General features: G+C 60.1%; 1 protein-coding gene across 3 annotated transcripts; it reads left to right on the forward strand.

Annotated features, from left to right (window-relative positions):
* Positions 1–237: 237 nt before the first annotated feature.
* On the forward strand, positions 238–10019 carry PROC (protein C, inactivator of coagulation factors Va and VIIIa). 3 transcript variants are annotated; one of them, XM_024115047.1, is made up of 9 exons: positions 238–288; positions 1632–1718; positions 2970–3136; positions 4553–4577; positions 4697–4834; positions 4941–5075; positions 7022–7170; positions 8064–8181; positions 9339–10019. In XM_024115047.1, the coding sequence occupies exons 1-9, from the start codon at positions 243–245 to the stop codon at positions 9914–9916; spliced, it is 1443 nt and encodes a 480-aa protein (XP_023970815.1). In that variant the 5' UTR covers positions 238–242; the 3' UTR covers positions 9917–10019. The 3 variants fall into 3 exon arrangements, with proteins under 3 accessions (XP_023970815.1, XP_054934666.1, XP_054934665.1); XM_055078691.1 differs by lacking the exon at positions 238–288 and having other exon boundaries at positions 1649–1718; positions 4697–4851; positions 5000–5075; positions 9339–9916; XM_055078690.1 differs by lacking the exon at positions 238–288 and having other exon boundaries at positions 1649–1718; positions 2976–3136; positions 9339–9916.
* Positions 10020–10732: the final 713 nt, after the last annotated feature.

Below are 10732 nucleotides of genomic sequence, written 5' to 3' on the forward strand. Positions count from 1 at the left end.
CCCTCCTTCAGCCAGCCGCTATGAGGCTAAAATGAGGCCACGTCTGTAGACAGTTTTGACGTTTTGCTCCCCGCTTCCCTCCTTCCCTCCTGCAGGCACCACTGACGGGCACAGGTGGGCTTGGGGCAGACAGAGCGGTCCGGAGCTGGGAACTTGTTTGTTTATCTGTGGAGAGGGAGGCCTCAGCACCGAGGGCCAAGCAAATATTTGCAGTTATGGATTAACTCGAGGTCCAGGCTGTCATGGCGGCAGGAGGGCAACCTTGCAGTTTCTCGGCAGTCCACCCCAGTAAGTCCCCTTCGAGGCAGGTCTGTGAGGGGGGCCGGAGGAGGGTGAGCAGGGCTGAAGGTGGACTCTTCTAGCCAGGGTTTGAGAGGCTGGCTGGAGCTTGGGGTAAAGGAAATCTGCGCTCTGCCACCGGCCAGGCCAAGGCTCTGGCTGGCATTCCTCAGGCTGGGGTGCCATGGCTCCCAGGGGCCTTCCTCCCAGACTTTGAGGGAAGTGGAAGTCGGCTGAGGGCCTCCAGACCCCAGAGCCATCGCCAGAGGCAGGTTGGAGCCCGGAGCCCTCCAGGCTCCCCACCACAGCCTCACCTCTACTTCTAAACCCTTTAAACAAATGTCAGAATCAGCCTCAGAGGGAGTCGGCAAAGTGGAACATGAGGTTAGACGGGGAGGGGGGTGCCGGTGGGGCACCCACTCAGCCTGGGGGGCAGCGGGGGCTCCTAGGTTTCCGGCCAGCAGGGCTACCTCTGTGGCCTTGTGGTGCGCCTGGTGGTTTGCGGCAGGGGTTAAGGTTCCAGGCCTGGAGCCACTCGGGCCTGAGCTCAAGCACTAGCTCTTCCGCTTCCTGGCTGTGGGTGTTTAATAAGCTATTTCTCTCCTGTGAGCCTCAATCCCCCCCTCTGTGAAATGGGTGACAACATTAATACCTACCTCTTGGGTGGTGGTGAGCCTTCGCTGAGATGATAGTAGCTCATGCTTACTGAGCATTTGCTATGTGCAAACCTGTTCAACAGCTTTATGTAGATTGACTCATTTAATTCTCACAATCACCCTCTGAGGCAGAAATACAGTTTTTCCATCCATTTTTACAAATGAGGCAACTGAGGAGCAGTTGGGAATCCTGCCCGACAATCCTGTCCTGGAGCTGGGACTTGCACCAGGCGCTCTGACTTGGTGGCCTGTCCTCTGAACCATGTACAAATTTCTTGAAAGACACCGTGACTGTCCAGTGAATGTCAGTTATTATTCTTAACCTGGCCTTTAGATCAGCAGAGCCGTCACCCCCGAATCCTCACCCAGGGAGGGCAGGAACATTCGGGGTGCACTTGCCCATCACCCTTCTGTGCCGAGTCCCCTTTGATCTTCACCAGGTCACTGCCCCTTCCACTTCCTCTCTTCACCCTGCAGGCTCGGGTCGTGTGACCTTAGCCCCATATAGACAAGGGGACTGTGGCACCACGTGGGTGTCTGAATAGGGAACAGGGACCCCCCACCCCATCTTTTGCCCTGGCGATCAGCACACACAGGAGGCCGGTTCATTCAGCTCCCACCCGGGGCCGGGGGAGGGGGCAGAGCGGGGTGGGGGCTGGCGGGGCTGCCGGAAGCTCAGAAGTCCTCCTCAGACAGGTGGCAGCAACTTCAGAATGTGGCAGCTTACAAGCCTCGTATTGTTCGTGACCACCTGGGGAATTTCCAGCACACCAGCTCCTCCCGGTAAGGCCACTCTCCCAGCCCCCTCCTCGGGACCCTCGGGGTCTTCACACCTTTCACCATCTCCCCTGAGCCTCAGGGCGAGAGGAGATGAAGGCGGACCTGAGGAAACAGGGATACATGAACTGAGGGGAACACAGCAGCAGGCCGCAGCTCAGGGGCTGAGTCCTGTGCTGATGGCAGGGAGCCCCCGGGGGCGCGGGGTCACGTCCTTCCTCCTACCTGGGGGGTTGGTCACGGAGTCCCCTGGGTCTCCCCACTCCACCGCTCACTCCCTCAACTGTGAGAGCCCCAGGCCCCGCAGACTGCCCCAGAGCAGCCTGTCCTCCTAAAATGCTCATCTGGCCGCTACCCTGCCCCAACCCCTCCCCGGGTCCCCACGGCCAGGGGACCAGGATGTGGAGAGGAGGAGGCCAGGATGCTGAGGGAGGGGGCCTGCGGGACAGATGTGCTGCCTGCTTTCTTAGGCAGCCCTCCTCCCACACCTCCTGCAGCCACCACGGGCTGTTTCTTCCATTTATGCCTCTTCCTGAGCTGCTCGCCCCTCCTCCCCACCCCCAGCCCCGGTTCTCACCTGCCGTCCTCTTGGCTCCTATGTCCAGACTCCGTCAGGCACATCTTCCTTTCCCGAGGATGCCCTTCCTGGCCTTGGCAGCCTCGAGCCTCTCTTGTTCACTCCCCTGCCTTGGTCCCTCCACCGCAGCTGCCCCCCTGCCCCCAAGGCAGACGCCTCTCAGAGCCCAGGAGACCTCTGGTGATGCTCCCTGGGTGGCAGGTCTGCCTTGACCAGGTGTGCCTGCCCTAGGGGAAGGGCGTGGGAAATGCTCCATTATATTTGCAGTATAATAATAACAACAGCAGCAGCACGTGGCATTTGTCACTGGCTGCTCATTTCCGTGCCGGGCACCGTACTAAGTGTTTTACATGATTATCTCATCCTCATTTTTTGATGAATAAACTGAAGTTTAGAGAAGTAAAGACATGGGCTCAAGGTCACACAGAGGTCGGGCTGGGTTCTGAGGGAGGGAGGTCTGCCAGCCTCAGTGCACGCACTCTGAATGGTCAAGTGTCCTGTCCTCCGATGGCCGGCCACCTGCTTCAGGAGGAGGAGGAGAGCAAGGGAGGAGGAGAGGGTCTCGGTACCTGGAATTATAACCCTGAGGGACCCAAGACGAAAACCTCCCCAGGGACTCCCCAGCCGGGCCCCCTCGCTGCGGGCCCCTCACCAACGCGAGCCCCCTGTCCCCCTCCCAGACTCAGTGTTCTCCAGCCACCGGCGTGCCCACCAGGTGCTGCGGATCCGCAAACGCGCCAACACCTTCCTGGAGGAGCTGCGGCCCGGCAGCCTGGAGCGCGAGTGCATAGAGGAGACCTGTGAATTTGAGGAGGCCCGGGAGATTTTCCAAAACATGGAAGACACAGTAAGGCCGCCCGACTGGGTGCAGAGCGCGAGGCTCAGGGCTGGGGCCTGGAGCAGCAGCCGGGGGCCCCTTGGGAGTCCTGGGAAGCGGTGGGCACCAGCCCCTTACCCTCCCAGCTTGCCAGGGGTGCAGCAGTGGAGTGAACGGCCCTATGGGCTTGGCCAGGGCACGTGGGACTTCAAGAAACAGAACTCTGCAATGAGCTTGAGAAGCGTCTGGGGAAGCCTTAGGCTGGGATTCCCACCCAATCCCACTGGAGGTAGTTCGGTCCCCCTCTCCGCCTGCAACTGGCCACCACGGCCTCCCCTCTTCTCTCTCCCTCTGATCAAGGGCCACCACCCCTGCTTCCACCCAGCACCTGCTGACCAGGTGACCCAAGACTCCCTGATGTCTGGGCACACATACTCACTCTGTGCCTTAGATACTCCAGGGGTGAAATCTGACCGCTCAGGGGATCCAAGGAAAGGGTCTGTGTCCTCTCTGGCCCCCAGGGCCCTGTGGTGGTGACCCTGAGGTGGTAGGATGCACTCGGTAAGGGAGGTGCTCCTGATACAAGGCTCAGACCCCCTCCAGCACCCAGAGCTCACTTTAGCGACTAGGATGTGGGGGTTGTGCCACCACCTGGGTCCCCTTCAAGCTGTCTGTAGGCATGCCCTTCCCACTCAGCTCTCACGGCTGAAGGCGGGGCTCTGGGTGGCTTCCTCTCTTGCCCTCAGCCACCATCTCCACTGCCTCTTTCCCCAAATGGCCTCCTCAGCAGATGCCAAGATGATTTTCGGCAGGCACAGCCTGGGCACATCACACCCCTCCCGTGCCTCCCGCCTCCCCGCCGCCCAGGGTCTCCCAGGCCAGCAGGGGGGCTTTCGGCCTGGGCATCAAGCAGTGGACCTCAGGGACTGGTGGTCCCAGCCCAGCAGCAGAAGTGCCACCAGAGAGCTGGTTAGAAAAGCAGACTTTCTGAACGGGCAAAAGCTGTGTCTCATGCACGATGTCCTGCTCCTCACCCAGCTCTGAGGACGTGGCTCAGGGAAAGACCAGACGCCGGGAGGGCTGGAGCTGGAAGCAGGCAGAGCACCCTGTGTGTGTGTGTGTGGGGGGGAATTGGGGTCCCTTCCTTTGCAGAGGCTGCTGGGGTAGCAGCCAGCGCCCAGAGGACGCTTCCAGCTGCACGGGCGGGGGCCGGGGGCGGGTTTGGGACGTGGGGTGGAGATTGGCAGACGGGAGAGGAGCCTGGCCTTTCTCGGGGTGCAGCTGCCCGGAGGCTGGGGTTGGCCCCTCTTTGTGTGGAAGCCCTTCCCTTCCCTGCCCGCTTAGATGCTGCCTGCCGGACCTGGGCCAGCCCGGGGAGGGGCCCCGGGGGCTCCCCATCTACACAGGTGGGCTGAAGGCCCCTGACTCCGCCCCTTCTCTCCGCAGATGGCCTTCTGGTCCAAGTACCACGGTGAGTGCGCTCCAGACCCCTGGCCACGGTGCCCCTGCCCCTCGAGGTCTCTGGGCCGCTGGGGGGACGGGGACGGGGCCGGCGGACCCCCGTGAGCCCCTCCTTACCCCTCGTCGCAGACGGGGACCAGTGCGCGGCCGCGCCGCCGGCGCACCCGTGCGACAGCCCGTGCTGCGGGCGCGGCACGTGCATCGACGGCCTGGGCGGCTTCCGCTGCGACTGCGCGCAGGGCTGGGAGGGCCGCTTCTGCCTTCAAGGTGAGGGGCGGCGGGCGGCGGGCCGGGGAGCGCCCCGGGGCCGGGGGCGGGGCCGGGCGCGCAGAGCGCCGCGCTCCCTCGGCGCCCTCCTGCCGGTCCCCCGCAGAGGCTCTCTTCTCCAACTGCTCGGCGGAGAACGGCGGCTGCGCGCACTATTGCCTGGAGGAGGAGGGCGGGCGCCACTGCCGCTGCGCGCCCGGCTACCGCCTGGGGGACGACCACCTGCTCTGCGAGCCCAAGGGTGAGCCGCAGATGGGGGACAGCACGGGGCGCCCGGGCGGTGAGCAAGCCACAGGGCCGAGGCCCGGGCGAAGGAGACGGGCCGCCCCGACGGAGAGGGAGGGTGCCCCCGGCGGGTGCCCTGCCCGCTCTTGCCCTCGCTTGCCCGCCCTCCTCCAGGGGCCGCTGCTCTCGTTGGGGGCGTCGCCTGGAGCAGGAGCCGAGAGGTAGCGCATCTCCCCAGGCAGGAAGGGATGGGGAGGGCACGCCTCCAGCATCCTCCTCATCTCTCTTGGCGGCTTTATTTCCGCCTTCCGCTCTGGCTTCCCTGAGGAGAGACAGGAACCGTGATTCTGCCTTCATGTCTACTTTCCTTTTTATACATTTAAATTTCTATCAGATTTATACACTTACACAACAGTCGGAGTTTCACAACTCTTACCATGATTTCAGCAGGTTGTTCCTCCGTGTGGATCTTCTTGCATTCACTGTGCAGCGCCCTTTTCATGTGGCAATGCCTGTCTTCCATCTCTAGGAACATTTCTTTAGTTATTTCCTTGATGACTTGCCCTGTGCTTTCTCTGTTCTCTCTTTCTGCACCTCCTAATCAGATCTCATTCCCCAGATTGATCTTCTAGTTGTATTATCTCATTATCTCTTCTATTTTCCCTACCTTTGACTTTGTGTTCTTCTTTCAGGGAACTTTCCACAACTTTATATTCCAGTCCTTTTACTGGAAAAAAAAAATCCAACTATTCCTTTTAAAGTAATTAGAGATTCACAGGAAGTTGCAAAGAAATGCCTGGTGGACCTGTTGGCTGGTGGGCTTTCCTGTGAGACCATCTGAAGGCCCAGGTCACTGGCAGAACCCCTATTGCCCAGATTCTTAGGTCTTTAGGCCGTTTTCTGAGAGGAATCCTCCAAGTTCATGCTTGGGTGGTCCCAGCCGGGCTTCCAGCCCCCTGGGGAGAGTAGGGGGAAGAGGACTGGCATCTGCCCCGTCTGCAGATGTCTGCGTGACTCCCTCTGGTCAGCCTTGCGTGTCAATGTTTCCTGTGGTGGTGCCTGGAGTTCCCAGGTCTCTGGTTCACCCTCTGCGGAAAATACACCTAGGGTCTTCTGCAGGGGTCAGAGAGCAGACTCAAACCACTAATGAGGGTTCGAGACAGAAGCCTAGGGCTCTAGCAGTTTCTTTGACAAGCTCTCAACATTCCTGCTGTAGCCCCACCTGCGCAGCTTCTTCAGCGACACATGGAGGCTTCCTGGGAGTTTGTGTTGCCAGGCAGCCTGCTCCCAGCGTCTCCTACTACTGGCTGAGGTTTCTTTCGGCTTTCTCAGTCGGCCAAGTCAGTTACCATGTCCCTCTGCTGTCCAGCTTCTGGAATCTTGTTGCTGTTGTTTCATCTCCATTTTCTGTCACTATGCAATCCCCCTGCTGATGGTTTCCCACTGCTTCTTGCGGGTCTAAATCTCCCATCCCAGCCTGAATGGCCCTGGCCCACCTCCCAGCCCTCGTTCTGCTCAGTGCTCTCTCCTCCGGGCTGAGGAACTCACAGCCGTGCTCGGAGCCACCCGGAGGCTCTCTGAGCGTGCCCACCTCCTCCCCCACATAAGTCCTTACCTCTGTCAGGAGCTCGGCAGTATCCCAGCACGAGACCTTACTTGTGCGTCTCAGGTGTTACTCCCAACAGCCCTGGGGTGTCCCAACTCTGAGAACTCTAACGACCTGCCCAAGGGCACACGGCTAGGTAGAGATGCTGCTTGGTCTGACCCTCGCCATTAAGTGGCGCTGTTCGTTAACCGACTGACTATCCCGAGGGGCTTTGCAAGGTGATAGAATCGAGTGTCTGAGCATCACTTATCCTACACGGCAGCGAAGGAGGCTGCTGGCGTGAGGGGGACAGAGATGGGGGGGCAGTCTCAGGAGCGGTGCCCAGCAGGCACTCAGCAGTCTCCCCCTGCCTTCAGTGACGTTCCCTTGTGGGAGGCCAGGCAAGCGAATGGAGAAGAAACGCAAGAACTTGAAGCATGACACGGACCAAGCGGACCAAGAAGGCCAATTAGATCCGCGGCTCATCAGTGGGCAGGAGGCCAGATGGGGAGAGAGCCCCTGGCAGGTGAGAGGAGAGAGAGGCAGCGGCTCACCAGCTGGGTCAGGAGTCACTGAGCCCAGTTCCTGCTCAGGAGGCACCAATGGGAAGGGAAGTGCAGCCTTTGCTTGGGGGTGGGGGGGCGGCAGTGCTAAGGGTGGAGGGTTCCAGGGAGAGATGGTGCTAACCCGATGGGAGAGGAGCAGCCGGGCAGGGTGGGGTGGGCACCCGGGGCCAAGGGAGAATGTGCAGGAAGGAGAGGTATCACTTTTAAAAAGAGCTGGAAAGAGAATGCTCTGCTGGTGGTATTTGAGGCAGAGGCCTGGCTGAGGGGAGCGGTGTTTTGCGTGGGAAAGGGCTGGGAGGGAGGGTTGACCTCTGAGTACCTCTCCAGCGCCCCCATGGGAACTAACAATTCTGTGGTCCCCATCTCTGCCAGGCACTGGGGGGCGGGGATTGTCCAGAGATCAATAAGCAGGGGACTGGCAGGTCTTGGGGAGCTCACAGCCCCCAGGAGGTTCAGGCTCCTAAACTCATGGCAACCCAATGGGACCAGAGCCGGCTGGCAGGACAGGGACTGAGGGAACCTGGAGAGGACTCCCAAGGCAGCCCGGGGGCCTCAAAGGCTTCTCAAAGGACTCGACAACCAGCCTGAGCCCCGAGGGTGAGAAGAGCTCTCTGGACGCTGCTGAGGATGATTATAGGAACATTCCAGGGAAAGGCGGGGAGGTACCCTGGAACAGGCAAACTCCATCAAACATGCAGGAAAGAAAATGCCAAAAAAGTCCATGCCTTTGTGCCCAGGGAACCCAGGGAAGACCTGTTTATGCAGCTAGTGCCTGGGGCTGCGCCGAGACTGGGGCCCTGACACGGAGCTGTCAGAAGGCGTGTGGCGCTGTCACTGCCCAACCCCGTTACAGGTGGTCCTGCTGGACTCGAAGAAGAAGCTGGCCTGCGGGGCAGTGCTCGTCCACGTCTCCTGGGTGCTGACAGCTGCCCACTGCTTGGACGACCGCAAGAAGCTCATCGTCAGGCTCGGTGCGGGCTGGAACCAGGCCGGAGGGGTGGCCCAGATGGGCTGGCCGGGTTTGGGCAGCCTGGTCTCCAGGGTGCTTGAGCAAGAAGACACCAGAGCCGCACAGAAGGCACCTGGGGGGAAGAGGCCCGTGGGCTCCCTCGCCGCCACTCCTGTGGCGGCATTTTAGACACACTGGCACCAGGTAGTTTGCACGTAAGGGATTCTCTTGGAATCTGGTGCCCAGGTGCTTACACACGTGTGTTTGCCAGTGAGGAGGTTACACACACACTTGTGTTTTCACTCTATGCGGAGTGGCCGTGTGTGTGGACCTGCGGCACCCTGGGGTGCAGAGACCCAGAAGGCATCCTCAGGGCCACGCTTCACACAGGTTGACAGGAATGGACTGCGCAGAGGGGGCCCTGGCATCTTGGCACAGCAGCCAGCTGCTTCCCTGCAACAGCCCAGGGCTCCCCGAGCCTAGACCCCACTCTCTACTAATTTCTGGGGGGCGGGGGTTCTCTCACTCCAATCTTTATGCAAAAAAAAAAGAAGGCAAAGGTATGTACTGAGAGTGAATGACCAGATTCACACACCCTGCCTTCACGCCCAGCACAAGCAGAGGCCAGTGGCCTCCGGCGGGGCTGGGCTTGGAGGCAGAGCCCTCACCCACCCCCCCTTTCCAGGAACCAACATCCTCGCCTGAGAAGACCTTGTATTTTGTGTGTGGTCCAGATCTTTCTTCCCTGGTGGAGCCTGTGTCCAGCTGGCCCTCCTCTCTGGGTCTTTGCTGCTCCTGCCCTGCCCGCATCTTGGCAGGTGTCCCAGGTTCTCTTTGCAGCTCTGGTCTGTGTCCCAGGTGTCCAGGGAGCTGCAGGCTTCCCTGCTGACTGCCCACCGCTGGTCACTTCCCAGGCCTCACTGCTCCGTCTATGTGCCAGTCCTGAATCCAGACCAGCGTTCTGCCCCTTTAGGACTGACACTCACAGGCTGTTACCCTTGACAGGGACCAGAGGCACAGACAGCCCTGTGGCCCAGGACAGTGCAGGGCCTACGCGGTGACCACTCCTGCTGTCCCTCCGCGAGGGCCTGCAGGAGCATGGCAGCCACGTTGGCTCCAGGGGGCCCCAGGGGAGGGAGGCTCCCCCAAGCCCACTCTGACAGCCCCTCTGCCCTGCAGGGGAGTATGACCTGCGGCGCTGGGAGAAGTGGGAGGTGGACCTGGACATCAAGGAGGTCTTTGTCCACCCCAACTACACCAAGAGCACCAGCGACAATGACATCGCCCTGCTCCACCTGGCCCGGCCCGCCACTCTCTCGCAGACCATCGTACCCATCTGCCTCCCTGACAGTGGCCTGTCGGAGCGCGAGCTCACCCAGGTCGGCCAGGAGACGGTGGTGACAGGCTGGGGCTACCGCAGCGAGGCCAAGAGAAACCGCACCTTCGTCCTCAACTTCGTCAAGGTCCCCCTGGTCCCGCACGACATGTGCGTCCTGGCCATGCAAAACAAGGTCTCCGAGAACATGCTGTGTGCCGGCATCCTGGGGGACCCGCGGGATGCCTGTGAGGGCGACAGCGGGGGGCCGATGGTCGTCTCCTTCCGCGGCACCTGGTTCCTGGTGGGCCTGGTGAGCTGGGGCGAGGGCTGTGGGCGCCTCAACAACTACGGTGTTTACACCAAAGTCAGCCGTTACCTCGACTGGATCCACGGCTACATCAACGCTAAGGAGGCCCCCCTTGAGAGCCAGGTGCCTTAGCATCTCCCTCACTTGTGTCTGGACCCCAGAGGACACCCTTGGATGGGGGCTGGGTTGTTGAATGGCCAAGATGTTGGACATTAAAAAGGGCATGCAGCAAGCACAGTAGCTATGGTTCTGTCTGTCTCTCCGACCCTTTTCTAGGCTGTTCTGGAGGGAAGTATTTTTGAAGCATCTACTGCACGCCCCACGCTTTATGAACTGAATCTTATTTACCTTCCACAGCGACTACTCTGTGGGGTAGGGAGCAGCAGACCCAAGGTTTGCGGCGTCTAAAGCCGGTAAAATTTGGGGAAGGTCGCTTTATGAAAAAGAATAAAAAATGGGACTACAAAACTGGGAGAGCCCCTCCCAGGGCTTTGGAAGGGGCCTGTGTGAATCAGGGATCCTGACAGTAAAGCCAGCTCTGAAGGTAGAGACTGCAGCTCATATTATGGGGGAAGAAACTGAGGTTCAGGAAGGTTTGCATTGTGGAGCCAAAACTCAAACTAGGTTTGACTCCCAAGCCAGGGCCCTTCAGGCCGCCCCCACTCTTCCTGCTGGCTCTGGAGGCCGGCATCGGCCTGTGCGGGGAGGAGCCAGGGACCCAGAGGGGTTGGTTCAGCCCAGAATGAACTCGCGCTGTAGGTGGGGAAGCTGTTTAAGAACAATGCCACACAATCGTGAATAGTGGTAAGCTATTGACTCTGTCTTGACCTGGCCTTATAGGCATAACTGAGAGAAATCAATTAGGATGCACCCGACAAAAGGGGAGAGTGGTGAGACAAAGCCGAGGCAATTAGTCTAAAGTCATTAAATTAGTCTAACTCTCCGTAT

This window comes from Physeter macrocephalus, chromosome 2, assembly GCF_002837175.3.
Source record: "Physeter macrocephalus isolate SW-GA chromosome 2, ASM283717v5, whole genome shotgun sequence".
NCBI classification, from domain to species: Eukaryota; Metazoa; Chordata; class Mammalia; order Artiodactyla; family Physeteridae; genus Physeter; species Physeter macrocephalus.

Bases quoted from the DNA above. Each gene is read 5' to 3' on its own strand.
- PROC (XM_024115047.1), top strand. From the start codon at position 243: ATGGCGGCAGGAGGGCAACCTTGCAGTTTCTCGGCAGTCCACCCCA. The intron at 4,578-4,696 runs GTGAGTGCGCTC...CCCTCGTCGCAG, and splicing joins CTTCTGGTCCAAGTACCACG to ACGGGGACCAGTGCGCGGCC. The intron at 8,182-9,338 runs GTGCGGGCTGGA...TCTGCCCTGCAG, and splicing joins GAAGCTCATCGTCAGGCTCG to GGGAGTATGACCTGCGGCGC.